At 36.0% G+C, this 23,677-nt stretch overlaps 1 protein-coding gene and 1 long non-coding RNA gene across 2 annotated transcripts; one reads left to right on the forward strand and one right to left on the reverse strand.

Annotated features, from left to right (window-relative positions):
• Positions 1-333: 333 nt before the first annotated feature.
• Positions 334-16,828, reverse strand: etnk2 (ethanolamine kinase 2). The gene is made up of 8 exons (XM_039665370.2): positions 16,483-16,828; positions 7,471-7,730; positions 5,996-6,136; positions 4,861-5,003; positions 3,777-3,860; positions 3,526-3,686; positions 3,254-3,327; positions 334-1,763 (listed from the first exon to the last, which is right to left on the reverse strand). The coding sequence occupies exons 1-8, from the start codon at positions 16,660-16,662 to the stop codon at positions 1,691-1,693; spliced, it is 1,116 nt and encodes a 371-aa protein (XP_039521304.2). The 5' UTR covers positions 16,663-16,828; the 3' UTR covers positions 334-1,690.
• On the forward strand, positions 16,799-22,524 carry LOC120484281 (uncharacterized). Its single transcript, XR_005623709.2, has 3 exons — positions 16,799-16,873; positions 21,736-21,797; positions 22,036-22,524. It is a non-coding gene; the product is annotated as an uncharacterized LOC120484281 (long non-coding RNA).
• The last annotated feature ends 1,153 nt before the right edge of the window (positions 22,525-23,677 follow it).

Below are 23,677 nucleotides of genomic sequence, written 5' to 3' on the forward strand. Positions count from 1 at the left end.
CGTTCGTTGAATGAACCAAATGACATGAAAAAAATATTCGTTCATTTTGATAAACGAGTTCGAACAAGAGAGTCACGAACGTGCATCACAGAACAGAGCAAGGCGAGCATTTGAGCTTATAAACTTAAACTTTTTTTTTTAAATGAGCGATGCTTTCGCTTGATAAGACCCTTATTCATCGTCTGGAATCGTTTAAAGCCCTTTGAACAGTTTGCACTGAAAGTGTCTTTTGGACCTTGAACCGTTTGGTTCCCATTGAAGTCCATTATATGGAGAAAAATCCTGGAATGTTTTCATCAAAAACCTTAATTTCTTTTCCACTGAAGAAAGAATGACATGGACATCTTGGTCGACATGGGGGTGAGTAAATTATCAGCAAAAGTTTTTTTAAAAGTGAACTACTCCTTTAAGGACTTTCTCCAGTGAAATGGCAATTTTGTCCGCATTTGATATTCTGAACTTAAATAATCTTGTCCATTTCGCTCCGGGACATTGAGTCCTCACAGATGGTGACCTGAATCAAACACTGTTACATAAATATTGCCCCCTTTTCCAGTTTTGGAAAACCACTAGATTGATATTTAAGGGGGGCTTGACATTAGGAATGAGATTAGTGATCATCGAGCAGATAATGACTTTCAAATCTCAGTTTGAGCTTTGCCAGGTGATGCAGACCCATTTCGGGCCGAGAGCGAGAAAAGAAGGGGGAGGCGGCCAGTAATATTCCACAGCCTCTGACTAGTGGAAAATTCAACAGAACTTCTCACAACCATAAAAACTAAATAGGTGGAAACATGGTCCTACAGACGCTGAGGTTTCTCGCAGCCCTGACTTCTTAGGAATGTCTGAAGTGAGGTCAGATCGACTGCATTCATTGGTTACTTGGTTACTTGCCTTTTAGCTGACACTGTTCATCCAAAGTGACTTACGGGGGACTAATTGCAGGGGTTAAGCAATTTGCTCAAGTGCGTAATAGTGCAGGACAGGGCAGGATTTTTGACCTCAGTAACTATCTAAATCCCGAGTCACCCCTGATCGGCCCTAAACCGGACACCTTTGTATTAGCAACCTAGATTTTTACCCATTACCCCAATTTCTTCTTTGTGAGATAAATCTGAAAGCATTAGCACATTTTTGGGTCTTTGCACATTTGTCATTGCAAAAGTGGGCCATATCTGTTAGGCATTATGAAGCCACAGGCTAAGACGGTTCTTGTTAATCAACGCCTGCAGAATCAACAAATATCCTCGCTAAACATCACTACAGGCCTCCTTCACAGCAAATCATTCTGCATATGTTTGCAATGGCTCTCACACTGCAAAACCCATAACAAGAAGTTCCAAAGCAAAGTCGGCTCCAAGAATGGAAGGCTTACTTTGGTGCAAAACAAGTGCCTTATAACAATTAATAAATAAAGTGTATTTAAAACATAAATATGCACTCATTTTATGGGAAACTTGATCAACTAGATGTGGAGTCCCAAAAGAGAAACATGGTTGTTGAAAAAGGAATCAAGAACTTGTGGAACTAAGACTTGGCAGACAAGTTGTCAACCGATCTTAAGAGGTCCCAGTGCTCACCCCTGCTGTACCTCATACCCTCCCCTGACTGAAAAGGCCTCTGATTCAATGGTCAAACGGTCAACGATGAGGCCAACAGATACCAGCGCTGTCCCCTCAGTCTTGACGTCTCATTTGGGGATCTCCAGGGCCGTTACTGCAGGTTTGGTCTTGAAGTACTGATTGAAACGTAGCACGGCATACCTAAATAAAAGAATATGACAAAATCAGATCTGAAAGTCAAAATTGAATTGAATCAGAAATTATCTTTTTTTAGGGTCAATCATTTTTAAAATAATCTTTTTTTTTTTAACAAAAATAAAAATCCTCCACTTGTTTTGACCAATTATGGGTGATATCTATAAAATCGACAAGATTTTTTAAATACATTTATGTATTAAGTATTATGTTTGTAATATGTTATGCATTACGTTTGTAGCACTTTGAGTAGGCTTTAATATAAAACGCACAGAAATGTTTTATTAAATATAAATGCAAAAAATACATTTACATTTTATTATAATTCTTAAGAAATATATAAAATATTATATTAAAAATAAATTTGACAAATTTCAGTGGCATTATTGCCCTGAGACCTGGTTCATTTTTTGCTCTGAAAGACACTGAAGTTTAAATAAATTTACATAATAATTTTTTATCCTTTTTCTACATGCAAAGAGGCAGATTTTTTAAACAGGCTGTGAGACCCTCCTGATCTCATCTGCGCAGGCAGTGATTTGTTGTTTAAAGGTGCAGCTTGAGAGGAACCACAACCTGTTGCTTGGAAACTGGCGATGTAGGAAGTTTACAGAATATATTACTTGAGTCAGTTCAATAAAAGTGAGCCACGACACCAACAAAAATATCCTCAGCAGCCTACGGATGACATAACTCACCCGAAAAACCAAGTCGAGGATAACTTAAGTAAAGTTTCATTGTGCTAGCTACACAGTACAGATACACAACACTGAAGATTTCGAGGTGGACTGCCAAAGTCACACAGAGTGGCAGGCCACAAATCACTTGTCCTGAATCAAATCTGAAAACAAACACCACCGACAGGTTTCTATGGGCAATAGATCTAACAGTCCGCACCAATTCATGAGCTTCATATAAAACCTTTATCTCCACCGGAAGCATTCATACACAGATTCAGGTCTAATGTATTTTTAAGTTTCAAAGATAATGAACACTGTTTTAGGACTCTATTTAGCCATGAACCCAAGAGATCTAACCTTCAATTCAGGTCTTGTGTTTCTGTAAGGTGAATGGTTAAGGTGTTAACTTTGGTTTGAGGCAATTTTTGGTCAATGAATTACTTGTAAACTGAACTTTGGCCAAATTATATTTTGACTTACATAAAATAACATTTCAGTCAATGCATAAACAAATGGGAATCGGAGTATATGCATATATAGGTAATATTAGCAGGTATTTGTTGTTGTTCTTTTGTCAGATTTCTCTAATATTGCAATTTTCAGGATTTTTTCCCTGAATAGAACTTTAAATTAGGTTAGAAAAGTGTATTAGGTTACTTGCCTGGTTTAGTTGCCACTACTTTCTGTCACTTACACTGTGACTGTACGCTCATTATCTGCCTTTAACCCCCATTTCTCTTGTTGATAATGATCTTTATGCCTGTATAAAAAATCCTCCCTCATCACAAGAGACTAAAGGCTGGATACGCCGCTTACCCGAGGAAGTCAAACTCGATGGAGGAGTACTTGGCTTGGATCAGGGCCCAGAAACCCCAGAAGAAATGTGAGGCCTGCCAAAGCGGAAGAACAAGAACTTTAGGGGAAAGCCTTCCAGCTCAGTCCACACACAGATGCATCACTGACAGCAATCATCATGCAACAAACTTGTAATCAAATACCTTTGAATAAACCACCATATATCAATTTCATAAATGCTGCATTATCAAAACATTTTCTCCTCTAATGTCCTCTGCACATGCAACACTTACCAGAGCAAATTTGTTGACTTGTACGTAGAGCGTCTCCAGTTCACTCTGGCTCACCTCCTCACCTTTCTTGGTGAAGAGCTTGTAGGCCTGCAGGTAAGTGTGCAACCAGTCCAACTGCATCTCTCGACTGGGATAAAGGTTATAGTCGGGTTCACTCATGCCTGATGAACACACACACACACAGAAAGGTAATGCAAATCAGTTGCCAGAGCATCATTTTTTATGAATGATATTTGTTTTATGCAGCTCACCTGCAAATTCATTGAAATGATTTCCAATGTCAAATGCTTGATAGTTGTAACTTGAATATTCATAATCGATAAACCGAACATGACCTGGGAAAAAAAGCAAGAGGGTTTGATTTATAGTAAACAAGACAAAATATAAGTGCCTTTTTTTCAAACAAAACCCCTGAATTTAATGCCATAAGTGAAACGTGCAACACCGGCTCTATAGTGGTGTCAATATTGCTTTGTTTGTTTGAGTGGCCCAGCATGTCAATTTTTTTGCCACATCATGTTTGCCCAGTAGCAGCTCATTGCAGTACACGAGATCTAGGGGGCGGAGTTAGATCCAACTCCTCCCCCTGGATTTCATGTTCAGCAGTGAGGACCATCTCGGTTTGCCTTAACAATGAAACACAGGAGATAGCATGGAAGAGGTGGGAGTTGTATTTGAGAAACCTGGAACCAGTCAACATGTTTGACATTTTGTTTCAAGAATGCACACTGCAGCTTTTTTCACTTCAGTGCTAAGACATAAGACAGGTGTTTTTTATTTGTAAAGAAATGAACACTTTTATTCAACCGCAACAGATTAAATTGATCAAAAGTGACATTGGAGACATTTATAATCTTACAAAAGATTTCACTTTCATATAAATGCTTTCTAATCGTCAGATTATCCTGAAAAGTATTGTTTTCATCATTGATAAAAATAAATGTCTAAATCAGCATATTAGAATGATTTCTGGAGGATCATGTGACACTGAAGGTGTTTAAGTAATGATGCTGAACATTTTTATTATGATGCATGAAGACAAAAAAACCCTGACATTTTTAATTGTAATCAAATTTCACAGTTACTGTTTTTACTGCAATTTTATCAAATAAATGCAGTCTTGGTGACCATAAAAGACTAATAAAAACACTAAAACTTGTACAGACTCTTGGGATATATATTTTTCTCACCCATATGGCTTTGGTTACACCAGCAGAACAGAAAAGTAGAGGCAGAGAAATTTAGTGCAGTTTCATTAAAGCATTTATTATAATATATTATAGTAAATATGGTCAGTTCGATTCTATATCGTCATGATGTTGACATATCACCCACCTTCCTTTACGTTGTGAATGATGTTCTTGCAGAGCAGGTCATTGTGACAGAGCACTACAGGAGAGCCCAGCTGCGACAGGTGTTCCTTCATCCACAACATTTCCTGTTCAAGCACTTCCTGACTGGGCACTTCCTGCTGAATTCTAAATAAAAATAAAAAACACGGAAAGAGATCAGTGATTCAATCAAATGGCAAAAAGACAAGAGTGATTAACAACACAATGATGCCACAAATTAGATTTTAGTTTGTTTGGTGAAATTAGCATTAACTTAGTTAGCATTAACTAACACAAACTAACAACTAACAACACTTCTACAGCCTTCATTAATCTTCATTAATGTTAACCTCAACATTTACTAATAAAGAAGTTGTATCTGTTACTGTAACATTAGTTAACTATGAGCAATAGATTTATTGCGTTTGTCGCTAATTAATAAAAATACACATGCTCATTTTTAGCTCAGATCCATTAAATAATATTTACTTTTCATTTTAACACTGTATTATTCTATGGTGAAATAAATACAGCATTGTATGTTAAGTAATTAAATTGTAAAAAAAAAAAAAAAATGGTAACAACTGGAACCGTATTGTAAAGTATTACCAACAATTTAAAAATGCTTCATCAGTCATTTATCTTAAGGATGGATTAACAAAAGAAAAAGCCCGTCTGAGTGACCACTCTCCCCTTATAATGGGCTTAAGGAGCTATTTCTAGAATCTCCTTTTGCCACGCAGCGGCTCACACAAAACCCAGCTATCTCCCTGACTGATCTGTGATTTGTTGCATGCTTTTTTCCCATACCTTTATGACTTGTTTTATAGTATTAGGCAAATACAGAGTAAGATCGTCCTGTTAGACATTGGGGAGTAATAATAAAATCTCTACGTGTATACTTCATTTTCGCTCCGTCTTTCAAAGCATACTCAATGATGAGCACGGATGGACATTTGCATTTCTATACAAGTTCTCTGCAAGACGTCAGTCACAAGGTTGTGGAGCACAGAGTTGTGTCATTTGTTTAGAAGGAAAAAACAAGAAAAGCTCCGCCATTGCATGCAAACTTTAGAACAAGAACCAAGACAAAACCGATGGAGAATGACATGCTGCTTTGTTTACTCCCTGAGGGTTACCTGACGTTGGAGGCTTGGTCAGTGAACTCCGTGGCCACTAGCGAGAAGTACTTGCGCATTTTAATCCACAGGTTGGGTTTGGGGATGCAGCCATTGTGTGCGTGGATGGCGTGAATTCGGGCCATTTCACGCGCGATCAGTCTGCCAATAAAAATCGAAGGGAGACATTGGTCAACACTGCAATGCTCAGTTTCAGCCTAAACACAATGCCTGGAAAAAGCTGTTTATGTGGAAAAATGGATATTAGTCCAAGGTCACCTGTGTAATTTGCAATACGGTTCACTGTGTGCCTGGAAGGAGATTACGTGACCCTCATGAAGGGAATGAACACTTCAGTCTCGAGTGCACAATAACTTCACTCCCAATTTGCAGTTAGCTTAGACTATATGAAGAACGTTTCCAAAAGCCATTCTTGTTTCAAAGGGTGACTATTATATGCTGTACATTTGACATTTTATTCCATTTTCACGCTTAAAAACTAAAGGAGATCGTGCCTTCTCAGTTGCTGCTCCTAAGTTGTGGAATGGGTTACCAATATTCATCAGATCCTCTACTTCTGTAACCATGTTTAAATCTCAGCTTAAGACATATTTTTTTAATGAGGCGTTTGCTGACTGCTAGACTTTGATTTAACATTTATCGTATTTTATTTCCTTATTTTTACATTGTATTCTTTCTTGTGTTTTATATAATTTGTTTGAAATTGTACAGCACTTTGGTACACTATGTGTTTTTTAAGGTGCTTTATAAATAAACTTTGATTTGATTTGATCATTATATACATTATATTTCTATTCAGCAAGGATGCATTCAATTTCGCAAAAGTGACAGTAAAGACTTTTACATTGTTACAAAAAAATTATATTGCAAAATATTAAGTAGCACAACTGTTTTTAACACTGCTAATAATTAGGAAGGTTCACATCAACATATTAGAATGATTTCTGAAGGATCATGTGACACTGAAGACTGGAGTAATGATGGGGAAAATTCAGCTTTGCATCACAGGAATAAATTACATTTGAACATATATTCAAATAGAAAACAGTTCTTTGACATTGTAATAATATTTAACAATATTACTGTTTTTACTTTATTTTTGATCAAATATAAAACCAACCTTACCAACCCCAAACTTTTGAATGGTTTTGTATAATACATATTTTAATAATACTAATTTAATCATTTAACTCATCACATTGCATAATGGGATTCTCTTATTTGCAAAGAATACATGTGATACTGTCTTAGCATCTGGTCAAAAGAGGTATAATTATGTAATTAGTAATAATATATAAATAGTACAAGGTTTTGGACAGAGCTAAGGTCAGTTTTAATGACTTCACTATTATAGTTACAAAAAATATATTCCAAAAAATAGGCCAAAAACTAAGATCAGAGTGTTCAATTCAATGCGTTATTTTTAGAAACGAACACACACACTTCTATTTTGTGCGTGTGCAGAACGGACCCACCTGAGTAACACAGGATCCCTGACGTCTTGAGTATCCAGAGCGCGTCCTTGCATGAACTCGTAGCAGATGCCATTCTGGAAGGTGCAGTAAAGTCGAGGTGCGCAGCCGTTGGCGTGTAGAACTTGGAAGCTCTTCAGTTCATTGTCTCGGTCCACGATCAGCTCCGTCTTGTTGCCGTACACCCTCACCAGCACCACATCCTCGTCGCACTCCTCCACATAACAACCCACCAGTTTGTTGGTTGTGCCATCTGTGAAAAGCTGAGGGGACAAAAAAAGGGACATAAGGCTTTCATGATCAAAAATAACAGCTACTTTTCTTTTTTTGCAAGATGCACAGACATCACAGTCAAATTGAAATGGCATTCAAATCCAGTTTTACTTCCGTAATGTAATGCATGTTGACTTAAAGGGATAGTTCACTTTGAAATATATATTTTTGGTATGTTTTAGCTTACTTCAAGGGCGTCCAAGATGTAGGTGTCTTTGTTTCCACAGTATTTTCAATTTTGATATTTTTAGGTCAAACCGTTCTTGTCTGTCAGTCATATAATGGAGGTCTATGGTCACCGCCTCACCTGTGCAGACCGAAGCGCCCGTGCCCTCAGTTCACTGTTCGTTTTCTCACGCAAACCGCTCGTTTCTTGTCTTAGGCCATCAATGTGTACTTACATTTACGAGTTATTAAATCATGTTTAATTTGGACTTCTCTGTGCATGCTCTTTGAGGTGGTGACCATAGACCTCCATTATATGACTGACAGACAAGAACGGTTTGACCTAAAAATATCAAAATTGAAACTACTCTGGAAACACCCTTGAGGTAAGCTAAAACATACCAACAATTAATTTCAAAGTGAACTATCCATTTAAACTAGTTTATGTTGACAAGCTGTTAACTGTCCGTTGGACATATTGGCGTTCGTGATATGACGTCAAACACTGTGGCATCTTTTTTATAAACATGAATTGAACATATAACAAATAGTAATAAATTCAAATTGTAAACATATACAATCTACTTGTGTAAAAAGATTAAAATAAGCCATTTTCAATCACGATAGAGCATATGAAAAATCGGCAAGACTTTAAATGCTTTGTCCTTGTGACAATGTATCCCACAATTCATTGCACTGGCCACGCCACCCACCAATGCATTTCTGAGATTCCTGAAATGACTAATGTACCAACAGCGACAGTGGTCGATATACAGAGGATGAATTCATCTCTGAGCAGGTGCCTTTTAGACCGTTCAACAGTTTTTTTCGAAAGGTTACAACACTTAGACTAAAATTCGCATCAAAAGCAAATATTCCACAACTATCTGAACAAACTGTAATTAAAGGATTAGTTCACTTTTGAAAAAACTTTTGCTGATAATTTACTCACCCCCATGTCATCCAAGATGTCCATGTCTTTCTTTCCTCAGTCGAAAAGGAATTTAGGTTTTTGATGAAAACATTCCAGGATTTTTCTCCATATAATGGACTTCAATGGGAACCGGATGGTTCAAGGTCCAAAGATAGTGTTAATAACAGTTTCAGATGCAGCTACAAATGTCTTTAAACGATATCAGACGATGAACAAGGGTCTTATCATGCGAAACGATCGGTTATTTCAAAACTTATTCCAAAAATGTAACTTTTCTAAGGACAAATGCTAGCCTTGCTATATTCTCTGAGGCGCGTTTGTAACGTCACGTAATACGTAATTACGTTCAAAAGGTCACGGGCGACGTAGCCGGAAGTACAGAATCAAAATCGTCCGACATCGTTGTTTTTTCCTTTTAATTCCTTTTTTTGTAAACGGTGTTTGAGCTAGTTTGCACGTTCAACCTATGCGTTCAACTTGTAAACACTGACTCTGTACTTTCGGCTACGTCGCCCGTGACCTTTTGAACGTAATTACGTAATACGTGACGTTGCAAACACGCCTCAACGAATATAGCAAGGCTAGCATTTGTCCTTAGAAAAGTTACATTTTTGGAATAAGTTTTGAAATAACCGATCGTTTCGCATGATAAGACCCTTATTCATCGTCTGATATCGTTTAAAGACATTTGAAGCTGCATCTGAAACAGTTATTAACTGTCTTTTGGACCTGAACCATCCGGTTCCCATTGAAGTCCATTATATGGAGAAAAATCCTGGAATGTTTTCATCAAAAACCTAAATTTCTTTTCGACTGAGGAAAGAAAGACATGGACATCTTGGATGACATGGGGATGAGTAAATTATCAGCCAAATTTTTTTTTTCAAAAGTGAACTAATCCTTTAACAAGCAGAAAGTGATATGTAGGATGGTTTGAACCTCTAAAAATAGTTTTGGTGTTGGTCAGTTGAGTGTAGCTATCATCAACAAACACAACACAATAACTAACCCCTTTTGCCAGTGTCACATGACCATGTGGCTCTTCTAAACGTCTGGAACGCCGGAGCTCATCTGATGAATGGCATCAAAATGCCACGCGCCAACAGAGGAGCTTTATTTTGAGCATTTTGGCTTCATTCAAAGGACCGTACCAAAGCAGCTGTGAACAATACGCTTGGGCACAATGCTTGTTTTTCATTGATGAAAACTATGCTGGCTATCTGTAAACAGTGCCTATTAGGCGAGTAACAATATATCGTGTCACAATACAAAAATGCAACAGTATTTATCGTGGATAGTGACAATATGCATTGTGTATAGTTCATCCAAAATAAAAATTACTGAGAAAACGAAGTTTCAGAGTTTTAGTGTCAGTACTACATTAAACTGGTGTATATAATGTCAATAGTGCAATGGGGGAATATTTATGGGTCCTGATAATGCCAAATGTTACCAGTAAATTATTTTTATTCTGGTGTCAACATTGTCCTGTGCATTGGGTTACAGCACCAAATCCAAGCCTATTCATTTACACCCACAATGTAAAACTAAATTTAACATTTTAATCAACAGTACATTTTTTGTTAACCTTTTACCATGTCTTTGAGTATCGCAGTGCTATTGTTTTGTTCAGTATCGTGATATATATCGAATCGTCACATGTTGGTATCGCTGTGTGAAGGTAGAACGGGATTAGGTTCATTCAGCCTGGCCTCAAAACAGTCAGTATACAAGAGTATCGGTGAATCTCTAAAATACATGTCTGGGTCATAGGTCACCCTAAAATCATAAGAATTAATTTTTTAAGACCAAAAAATTAAACAAGTGTTAACAAGTGTTTTTGTCTCATGCAAATTTAGATGTATTGAATATCCCTGTTGTGTATTCTGCTGATTTAAATGTCACCTAGGTAACATGATCCATTCGGCTGACATAGTTGAAGTTTTGTTAAAATAGCAACAAGGATTTGAGTAGGGCTGCAACAACTAATCGATAAAATCGATTATAATCGATTATGAAAATCGTTGTCAACGAATGTCATTATCGATTAGTTGGTCTGATTACGTCACGGGGATTGTTTACATGCTACATGCGCTTCATGAGGCACACACGCAGTCTCTCTCCCTCGCCGCTCTACCCTGTCTCGCACGCGCCACACCGACTGTTTGAACGGAGCACATTATCTTCTGTCTCGCGCGCGCAACACGGACGGTTTGGAGCGCATTATCTTCTGTCTCGCATGCGCACTCTTGATTCCGTGAGTTTGAACTAATTTGCGGGCATCAGGAAACCGCTATCAATATGCAGCATACACGAAAATTATTCACCTTTCGGCAAATTCGCCGTTTTGAAAGCAAAATAGGTGACCTACGTTAATCGTGTATACTTTATGAAGCCATACTATAGTATAATGTGAGATAGAAATATATATTTAAGTAATTAAATTAAAGTTAACCTAAGCTTTTCCCTCCACTGCGGCTGTCATTCTCTATTCGGTGTTCAAACAGCGCTTCGCGTTCGGTTACAACAGTTAACATGATGAAACTCTTTCCAAGATGATTCAATGTTATTATTATAATTGATCCGTAGATAAAGGTCTATGGTTTCGTAATATAATGACTATCTTGCTAGACTTTTATTGCTGTAACTTAATTACTGTCTGTTAGATCACAACACTAGCCTATAGTAGAGTCGGTGCACTATAATTGTTCTTCACGTGCACAGTAGCCTAACTGAAATTTAAAACTGTTAAAAGAAAAGGCTTAATAAACTATTGCAAAGATACTGTATAATACACAGTCAGTATGTCTTTCTCTTTCCTTGGTGCTTTTAACTTTAATGCGGCGGACACTGAAGAGCTGCGCGCCACCCTGTGACTCCGTGTTGCGTCAAGGGCATCATTCAGCGCTCGCGATACTTTGTGCAGCTCTTTCATGATCATGTCATACTACTTTTGCGCAATAAAAGCTTATTAATAGCCTTTTTTGTTCTGTCCTATCTATTATATTTTGCTTCCTCACTAAACAGCTGTGCTTTACATTTAAAACAGCTGTGCATCTGATTTTTACGATGTTTTTCATGAATGTATAACAACAATACAAAGAGCAATGTGCAACGTTTTACCAGAGTTAGTGCTACACTTATTGTCTCTTATTTGTTACCCACTAAGGAATGTTTTTTTCACTAAATGTTCAGATTTTATAAAATTATTGTGCACTTGTGATATTTTTAGGCTACGTTTTTCTGAGTTATCCACTAATCTAGTTTACAATAGCATTTTTGTCATAGGTTATGGTCATATATTTTTATTTGTTGTTTTTCTTTATAATGAAGTTGTCTGTATTAAGTAGATTGTTTAACACACAAAAGAGTGTGGTTTTTAGGGTTTTAGGGTTTTATTTAGTTATAATAAACCAAAAAATGAAATAAATTTTTTTATCCGATTAATCGATTAATCGGAAAAATAATCGTCCGATTAATCGATTATCAAAATAATCGTTAGTTGCAGCCCTAGATTTGAGAAAGGAATGGGTTGAAAATTATAAATGAATCAATAAGATTTATCAAATGCAGCCATTTTCCAGGAAAAAAAAAGTGTGGTGCGGATCTATATTGTATATTTAAAGGCACAGTATGAAAGTTTTGTCGCTATAAGTCACTTACTCAATTTGTCTTTACCTCCACAGCCGATGGATTTGATCAGTTTGATCACTTAAATTCACATTATTTTAGTGAATTCTAATGAAACAGCCGCTTGTAATAAATATAAATTGTATATAATAAAATATTATTTCGGATGCCTGAATTTTATATAGTAAAATTCAGGCATCTGAAATAATAAACTAAGTGTAATGTAGTGTTGCCAAAAATATAGATTTTTCAATATCTGAAACTCTCCCAATACTCATTTGTGGAATACAAGATACCAGCTGCGTTTTTTCTCTCATCTCTCTGACAGCAAAAGACACACAAACCCGCCTCTCCTCACTCACTCGTTTCAGTTGCCCTGGATGAATATAGTTGGTGTTACAGCTTAAATTTCGGCATGTAATTGCGCATGTTGTGCATAATTTTACTCATTCCCGCAGATTTTGTGCTAACACACAAAGTGTGCGCACATAAAGCCGCCTCTCAGTACTAAATTGAGTTATTTTTTGCTGATTATTGCGCTTAAACAGTCACATACACACAAAACAGCATTGGTGTGTATTCAGGTAAACAAGTCAGTAAGTAAAACAACAAATCGAGGGTAACGCGGATATGACATCACTTGGGATGTTACACTGGTTAAAATAGCTAATTTCTCTGGATTGTTGGAAACATTTGGGATAATGTAAGTAAACAAGTCAACAAAACATATAACATTGTTCTAGTGGTTTTTGGATATTTAAATCCAAAAATCTTACACATTGTGCCTTTAATTGCAATTATAATCACAAAAAATGTGTATGAATATTGCTAAAAAACAGCTGAAATGCAGTATTATTTTTTAATGTTTTGAGAGCACTATACATTCCTTTTTCTATTACTGATTTTCACTTCATAGTCATACATAGGCCATTTTTAAGAAAAATCATGTAAAAATGTAAATATCAAATATGATCCATCAGGCTTTTAAGGAATGTTTATTTATACATCTCTCAATCATCATTGCATTTCATTGCATTATATGTTTTGTCCCAACAATTAAAACTACAGAGCTTTTTATCATAAAAAACTATGCATTTCAAACTAACATCATCTTACAAGGCATATTATTGGGAGATATAGAGCTACAAGCTATATTTATATGCATTTTACGTAAGTAGTCTGCTTTATTGTTTATAACGACCTCAATGATTTGAATATGAACTCCATATTCTCACTATATCATACTATATGAGCCATAATATATAATACTCAACAAAAACACATTTGCAAGCTAAATAAATACATATATTGCTTTACAGTGCTAATATTATAAAAATAATAGTAAATATCTAAATATCTACTACTGCATATAAAAAAAGCTATAATTGTTTTTAACAAAAAACCCTTAACATTCGAGGTAAAAATTATTGAAAAAAATCCATAAATATAAAAATACAGCTGCTAAAAATTAAATAAAATAATGCATTACAGTAATGAGAATTTGGGAGGAAAATTTGCTTAATATCACGCTTTTTTTTTTTTTTATCAATGCTTCATTTTCTTTTAGTACACAAATAATCTTTATGCCTTTCCCTTGCTTTTAGGTTGAAATATGACTCGAACACGTTCTTGAGCGTTTTCATGAGATTCATTAGTGACGTGGACTGGGACACGCCGTCTCTGCTTAAAGACAAACAAACAATAATAACACTGTTCATTAGTAACCTTCATTTCCCATCACACTAAATGATAACACTCAAACAGATATGACAGATGAAGCACATGAGGCTGATAATCAGTGCAATAATGCAATGTTTATAGCTGTGCAAAATGTGTAGCATATGTGGTGTTGGGCCGAGACGTAAGTGTGAGTCACAGAGTTTAATCAGGTTATTTAAACAGCTGCATTAGGATGAACCCAAGCCAGCATTACGGGAGGCTTGCTTCATCACTATTAATAACTGTTATTAACTGAATATTGTGAGCCTCCTAAATGAATAAACAAATGAATATTTTCCATTGAAGTCGTGAGACATTGATCAGATTATGAAAATACAACAGGCTAACCACTTTTTGGATCAAATGTGGTTTTGGGTCGACTCGAGTCAATCTAATCAGATCAACTAGTTTCAAACCAGAACGCCAGGTGCGAGCTGCTCTATCTGTGAGATAACCTGTTATTCCGAGATGATAAGTAACAGCTGACCTGTGTCAAGGACAAAAGAAGAAAAACATGTATATATGCATGCATGCATATATATATATATATATATATATATATATATGCATGCATACATGCATATATATATATATATATATATATATATATATATATATATGCATGCATACATGCATATATATATATCACACACACACACACACATATTACATACCTATATTTAAAAGTGTGTGTGTGTCATTGACAAATAAAGCTTTAAAAAAATCTTTTCAAAACTGATAAAATGCATAGTTGCCTAGTTGTCATGAACAATGTGTTTAAACAGGTTTCAGTTGTTAAAAGCAATAGTGAACTTAATTAAAATTCTGTCATAATTTACTCACTCTCAAGTTGTTTCATATCTGTAGGATTTTCTTTCTTCTGCTGAACACAAAGGAATATATTTTGAAGAATGTCGACAACCAGACAGTTCATGGACACCATTGACTTCCATGGTATTCATTTGGTGTCCATCAACTGTCTGGTTATCAACATTTTGTCAAAATATCTTCCTTTGTGTTCAGCAGAAGCATGAAATTCATATAGGTATGAAACAACTTGAGGGTGAGTAAATTAAGACAGAATTTACATTTTTGGGTGGAGTATCCCTTTAAGCAGGTTAACAGGTTTCTGGATAATCTTTAATTTGGATGAGGGATGTTTGCTGTTCTTCAAATGATGACAGAATTTTCATTTTAAGTAAACTATTATTTAACATTTCAAAGGGCTAAAATACATTTTTGACTGTTGACATATGTCAGGCGGTACAACCAAATAGTTTTATGTATGTATGCTGTTGTTGTACCATCTCTCATGAAGTGTATCAATCTACCCATACTTGAAATTAGCAGTTGTTGCCAGTATTTGATCGAGATCTATAAACATTTTCACTCTGCTACAAGGATGAGTTGGTTGGGCTCCTCTCTGTTTGACGCATTATATTTACTGGTATTATCTTGTCAATTAATTATAAAAGAGCCATATTTGTAGTTGTGCCACTCTGACATTTGGGACTATACAAACTGCTGGACAAATTTTTTTCAATGATCTCAACAGCTTTATAACTTGATTATTTTTATTTTATTAAGACACCTTTTTAAATAGTTTTCTTAGTCTGTTCCTTTGTTTGGACAGTTGCACCACCTGACATTTTGGGAGTTTAAGATAACAAAACAAAATAATATGTATTATTTAAATGTAGCCTACTAAAAATGATTTCGAACTAGATAGGTTTTAAAGAACAAAGGGATATGTCATGAATTTATCAAATTATTTTAAAGGAAATAATGCACTTGGACACAAAAAATATGCACATCACATGTACTATACAATCATAAAATACTATATAATAACTGAAGGTTTTTTTTTTTTTTTTAATTTTGATTTTAAGGTTTTTGGTTATGGCAAAGAAGTCACTGCCAGCTGGCCAGTGACGTATACAGGACGTATACGCACCTCACCACGTCAAAGATTGATAACCTATCTTAAATTATTAAACTACTTTTTTAAACACGTTTTATTACATAATATGTGTGATTAGATGTGGTTAAACTGGGTGTAATGTCCAGCAGCTGGCTAAGTTAGCCAGGCTAGTTTCCAACGTCACTCATACGGTCAGAGAAAATAATATGACGTGATAACGCACAAAACCTTCAGTCATTTACGCTATATTACAATATATATTCTTAAATGAAAATGAAAAACGGAACACCTCAAAAAAGAAAGAAAAAAAGAAAGAAAAAAGGCCCTAAACACGCCGGGAGTGGATTAGCTCAAGCTACACAGTCACACCTACCTTAGTACGGATCAGGTTCGGGTCCCAGCCTGGTCTGAGCTCTTTAATCAGCTTCATCGCCCCTTCCGTAACATCATGTTCGTCCACGAATATCGGGAATTTTCTGATCGTCGGTGAACCAACCGGCACGTGGATCTCCGTCTCCATCATATGATTTATCTGTCTATTAATGCCCGACATGAAAGTTTCTGAATCTATAAGTATTAAGTAGGTATTTTCAGTGTTTAGGGGGTCTAAAGGTTTTTATTTGAACATGCACTGAAGGTCCAGCCCGGTTTGGTATATGCAGGAGACAAGAGGAGCGACTCATATGCCGGTGTCGTGCCAAGGTACTTACCCCTGAAAGGAAGTGTATCCCCGGTCGCGGGAGCGCGCACGCATTCAGCAGGAGGTGTGTCATTACTTTGTCCAAGATGAATTAAACTATAACACGTGAATTGTTTAAGTCATCGTTTTACTGTTGTTGTTGTTTTGTTTTTTTTTATCGACGAGGTTTAGCAAAGACAGATATCATGTGGCCCATCAAAAACTAATTATTTTGTGGGCAAACGATCTAGCTTCATGCACGGAATGGATCAATTCTCACGAGAATGTACTGAAAAACTAAGACGACCATATCGTTTCACAAGCAAACAGCCCGTGGATATAAAATTGTTCTTACCCCCCCCCCCCCTCCTCCTCCTTCCATGGTGAATTATTACCAAAATCATTCAATAATGCATTGCACTTATACATAGGCAAACAACGATTTTACCGATGATGGCCTATCATCAAGTGTTTTATTTTATGAATACTGTACATCATGTCTAATAACAGCAGTGAATATGAACACATTTCCTATTTCCTGACTAAAGTTATAGTGGGATACAGATTTTTTCAGACCGTATTTTCGACCTGCCAAAATATGTATCCCCCCCCCTAAAATCTACAGGTGATGGCCTATCATCTAGTGTTTTATTTTATGAATACTGTACATCATGTCTAATAACAGCAGTGAATATGAACACATTTCCTATTTCCTGACTAAAGTTATAGTGGGATACAGATTTTTTCAGACCGTATTTTCGACCTGCCAAAATATGTATCCCCCCCCCCCCCCCCTAAAATCTACAGGTGATGGCCTATAATCTAGTGTTTTATTTTATGAATACTGTACATCATGTCAAATAACAGCAGTGAATATGAACACATTTCCTATTTCCTGACTAAAGTTATAGTGGGATACAGATTTTTTCAGACCGTATTTTCGACCTGCCAAAATATGTATCCCCCCCCCCAAAATCTACAGGTGATGGCCTATCATCTAGTGTTTTATTTTATGAATACTGTACATCATGTCTAATAACAGCAGTGAATATGAACACATTTCCTATTTCCTGACTAAAGTTATAGTGGGATACAGATTTTTTCAGACCGTATTTTCGACCTGCCAAAATATGTATCCCCCCCCCCAAAATCTACAGGTGATGGCCTATCATCTAGTGTTTTATTTTATGAATACTGTACATCATGTCTAATAACAGCAGTGAATATGAACACATTTCCTATTTCCTGACTAAAGTTATAGTGGGATACAGATTTTTTCAGACCGTATTTTCGACCTGCCAAAATATGTATCCCCCCCCCCAAAATCTACAGGTGATGGCCTATCATCTAGTGTTTTATTTTATGAATACTGTACATCATGTCAAATAACAGCAGTGAATATGAACACATTTCCTATTTCCTGACTAAAGTTATAGTGGGATACAGATTTTTTCAGACCGTATTTTCGACCTGCCAAAATATGTATCCCCCCCCCCAAAATCTACAGGTGATGGCCTATCATCTAGAGTTTTATTTTATGAATACTGTACATCATGTCTAATAACAGCAGTGAATATGAACACATTTCCTATTTCCTGACTAAAGTTATAGTGGGATACAGATTTTTTCAGACCGTATTTTCGACCTGCCAAAATATGTATCCCCCCCCCCAAAATCTACAGGTGATGGCCTATCATCTAGTGTTTTATTTTATGAATACTGTACATCATGTCTAATAACAGCAGTGAATATGAACACATTTCTTGTTTTCTGACAAAAGTTATAGTGGGATACAGATTTTTTCAGACCGTATTTTCGACCTGCCAAAAGATGTATCCCCCCCCCTAAAATCTACAGGTGATGGCCTATCATCTAGTGTTTTATTTTATGAATACTGTACATCATGTCTAATAACAGCAGTGAATATGAACACATTTCCTATTTCCTGACTAAAGTTATAGTGGGATACAGATTTTTTCAGACCGTATTTTCGACCTGCCAAAATATGTATCCCCCCCCCCCCCTAAAATCTACAGGTGATGGCCTATCATCTAGTGTTTTATTTTATGAATACTGTACATCATGTCAAATAACAGCAGTGAATATGAACACATTTCCTATTTCCTGACTAAAGTTATAGTGGGATACAGATTTTTTCAGACCGTATTTTCGACCTGCCAAAATATGTATCCCCCCCCCCAAAATCTACAGGTGATGGCCTATCATCTAGTGTTTTATTTTATAAATACTGTACATCATGTCTAATAACAGCAGTGAATATGAACACATTTCCTATTTCCTGACTAAAGTTATAGTGGGATACAGATTTTTTCAGACCGTATTTTCGACCTGCCAAAATATGTATCCCCCCCCTCCCCCCTAAAATCTACAGGTGATGGCCTATCATCTAGTGTTTTATTTTATGAATACTGTACATCATGTCTAATAACAGCAGTGAATATGAACACATTTCCTATTTCCTGACTAAAGTTATAGTGGGATACAGATTTTTTCAGACCGTATTTTCGACCTGCCAAAATATGTATCCCCCCCCCTAAAATCTACAGGTGATGGCCTATAATCTAGTGTTTTATTTTATGAATACTGTACATCATGTCTAATAACAGCAGTGAATATGAACACATTTCTTGTTTTCTGACAAAAGTTATAGTGGGATACAGATTTTTTCAGACCGTATTTTCGACCTGCCAAAATATGTATCCCCCCCCCTAAAATCTACAGGTGATGGCCTATCATCTAGTGTTTTATTTTATGAATACTGTACATCATGTCTAATAACAGCAGTGAATATGAACACATTTCCTATTTCCTGACTAAAGTTATAGTGGGATACAGATTTTTTCAGACCGTATTTTCGACCTGCCAAAATATGTATCCCCCCCCCTAAAATCTACAGGTGATGGCCTATAATCTAGTGTTTTATTTTATGAATACTGTACATCATGTCTAATAACAGCAGTGAATATGAACACATTTCTTGTTTTCTGACAAAAGTTATAGTGGGATACAGATTTTTTCAGACCGTATTTTCGACCTGCCAAAATATGTACCCCCCCCCCCCCCTAAAATCTACAGGTGATGGCCTATCATCTAGTGTTTTATTTTATGAATACTGTACATCATGTCTAATAACAGCAGTGAATATGAACACATTTCTTGTTTTCTGACAAAAGTTATAGTGGGATACAGATTTTTTCAGACCGTATTTTCGACCTGCCAAAATATGTATCCCCCCCCCCTAAAATCTACAGGTGATGGCCTATCATCTAGTGTTTTATTTTATGAATACTGTACATCATGTCTAATAACAGCAGTGAATATGAACACATTTCCTATTTCCTGACTAAAGTTATAGTGGGATACAGATTTTTTCAGACCGTATTTTCGACCTGCCAAAATATGTACCCCCCCCCCTAAAATCTACAGGTGATGGCCTATCATCTAGAGTTTTATTTTATGAATACTGTACATCATGTCTAATAACAGCAGTGAATATGAACACATTTCTTGTTTTCTGACAAAAGTTATAGTGGGATACAGATTTTTTCAGACCGTATTTTCGACCTGCCAAAATATGTATCCCCCCCCCCTAAAATCTACAGGTGATGGCTTATCATCTAGTGTTTTATTTTATGAATACTGTACATCATGTCTAATAACAGCAGTGAATATGAACACATTTCCTATTTCCTGACTAAAGTTATAGTGGGATACAGATTTTTTCAGACCGTATTTTCGACCTGCCAAAATATGTATCCCCCCCCCTAAAATCTACAGGTGATGGCCTATAATCTAGTGTTTTATTTTATGAATACTGTACATCATGTCTAATAACAGCAGTGAATATGAACACATTTCTTGTTTTCTGACAAAAGTTATAGTGGGATACAGATTTTTTCAGACCGTATTTTCGACCTGCCAAAATATGTATCCCCCCCCCTAAAATCTACAGGTGATGGCCTATCATCTAGTGTTTTATTTTATGAATACTGTACATCATGTCTAATAACAGCAGTGAATATGAACACATTTCCTATTTCCTGACTAAAGTTATAGTGGGATACAGATTTTTTCAGACCGTATTTTCGACCTGCCAAAATATGTATCCCCCCCCCCAAAATCTACAGGTGATGGCCTATCATCTAGTGTTTTATTTTATAAATACTGTACATCATGTCTAATAACAGCAGTGAATATGAACACATTTCCTATTTCCTGACTAAAGTTATAGTGGGATACAGATTTTTTCAGACCGTATTTTCGACCTGCCAAAATATGTACCCCCCCCCCTAAAATCTACAGGTGATGGCCTATCATCTAGAGTTTTATTTTATGAATACTGTACATCATGTCTAATAACAGCAGTGAATATGAACACATTTCTTGTTTTCTGACAAAAGTTATAGTGGGATACAGATTTTTTCAGACCGTATTTTCGACCTGCCAAAATATGTATCCCCCCCCCTAAAATCTACAGGTGATGGCTTATCATCTAGTGTTTTATTTTATGAATACTGTACATCATGTCTAATAACAGCAGTGAATATGAACACATTTCCTATTTCCTGACTAAAGTTATAGTGGGATACAGATTTTTTCAGACCGTATTTTCGACCTGCCAAAATATGTATCCCCCCCCCTAAAATCTACATGTGATGGCCTATCATCAAGTGTTTTATTTTGTGAATACTGTACATCATGTCTAATAACAGCAGTGAACGTTTTTGGTTTAATAAATTCTCAATGTATAAAACTGTCAATGATCTAAATTAATGGTGGTGTATATTTTATTTGTTCATTATTCATACTATTTGAATTTTTAATTTTATGGAGCCATCAGAATTATTCCATACTAACCTAAAAAATATTTGTGTGGAAAAACTAAGAATTATAGATTCATGCTCTGTGTTTTGTTTTGTTTCTAAGATGACCTGACTGACATATGTCACTTCTGTGGATCAGAAGGACCCAAGGAAGATTTGAGCTGGGTAAATCAAACTTAAGAAATGTGAAATGAAATATGTTTTGATATAAAGTTATTAAGAATTTTATTGTAGTGTTATGTTGGATATTTATATTATATTTCTTCTATTTTGCCCAGGACTTACAAACATTACATAATTATTTTATCTCCACAATAATTACTGTACAGTATATTACAAATATCAATTACACAGGAATGAAAATTTGCAACCTCTTACTGAATCCAAATAATTTGTTTTCCAGATTCAGTGTGACGTTTGTTTGCGGTGGTTCCACCATATGTGTGTTAAAAGCCCACCAACGGAGGAGGCCTTCCTGTGTACTGCTTGTACTCCTTAATTTTGTGTACATTATTGTTCCGGAGGAATTTATTGATTAAATCTTGTTGTATTATTACACCTTCCAAGTATGTGTCTTATCATCTTAAAATTATTAAAAACCAACAGACTGATGCGGGACATTATCTCAATATGCGACGTGCGGTCCAGCACAAAGTGGGACGGGTGCTGCTCAAGATGGATGGCGGGGGTCTTATCTTGCTTTCTTGGCGCCACAGGAAGTGGAGACGTTGATAGTCCATCATCTGTGGAATATGGAGAGGGGGATACCTTTTATAGCAGGTCGAAAATACGGTCTGAAAAAATCTGTATCCCACTATAACTTTAGTCAGGAAATAGGAAATGTGTTCATATTCACTGCTGTTATTAGACATGATGTACAGTATTCATAAAATAAAACACTAGATGATAGGCCATCACCTGTAGATTTTAGGGGGGGGGATACATATTTTGGCAGGTCGAAAATACGGTCTGAAAAAATCTGTATCCCACTATAACTTTTGTCAGAAAACAAGAAATGTGTTCATATTCACTGCTGTTATTAGACATGATGTACAGTATTCATAAAATAAAACACTAGATTATAGGCCATCACCTGTAGATTTTGGGGGGGGGGATACATATTTTGGCAGGTCGAAAATACGGTCTGAAAAAATCTGTATCCCACTATAACTTTTGTCAGAAAACAAGAAATGTGTTCATATTCACTGCTGTTATTAGACATGATGTACAGTATTCATAAAATAAAACACTAGATTATAGGCCATCACCTGTAGATTTTGGGGGGGGGGATACATATTTTGGCAGGTCGAAAATACGGTCTGAAAAAATCTGTATCCCACTATAACTTTTGTCAGAAAACAAGAAATGTGTTCATATTCACTGCTGTTATTAGACATGATGTACAGTATTCATAAAATAAAACACTAGATTATAGGCCATCACCTGTAGATTTTAGGGGGGGGGATACATATTTTGGCAGGTCGAAAATACGGTCTGAAAAAATCTGTATCCCACTATAACTTTAGTCAGGAAATAGGAAATGTGTTCATATTCACTGCTGTTATTTGACATGATGTACAGTATTCATAAAATAAAACACTAGATGATAGGCCATCACCTGTAGATTTTAGGGGGGGGGGATACATCTTTTGGCAGGTCGAAAATACGGTCTGAAAAAATCTGTATCCCACTATAACTTTAGTCAGGAAATAGGAAATGTGTTCATATTCACTGCTGTTATTAGACATGATGTACAGTATTCATAAAATAAAACACTAGATGATAAGCCATCACCTGTAGATTTTAGGGGGGGGGATACATATTTTGGCAGGTCGAAAATACGGTCTGAAAAAATCTGTATCCCACTATAACTTTAGTCAGAAAACAAGAAATGTGTTCATATTCACTGCTGTTATTAGACATGATGTACAGTATTCATAAAATAAAACACTAGATGATAGGCCATCACCTGTAGATTTTAGGGGGGGGGGGGTACATATTTTGGCAGGTCGAAAATACGGTCTGAAAAAATCTGTATCCCACTA

The sequence above is a fragment of the Pimephales promelas genome, chromosome 21 (genome assembly GCF_988280905.1).
Source record: "Pimephales promelas chromosome 21, fPimPro1.hap1.1, whole genome shotgun sequence".
Taxonomy (NCBI): Eukaryota; Metazoa; Chordata; class Actinopteri; order Cypriniformes; family Leuciscidae; genus Pimephales; species Pimephales promelas.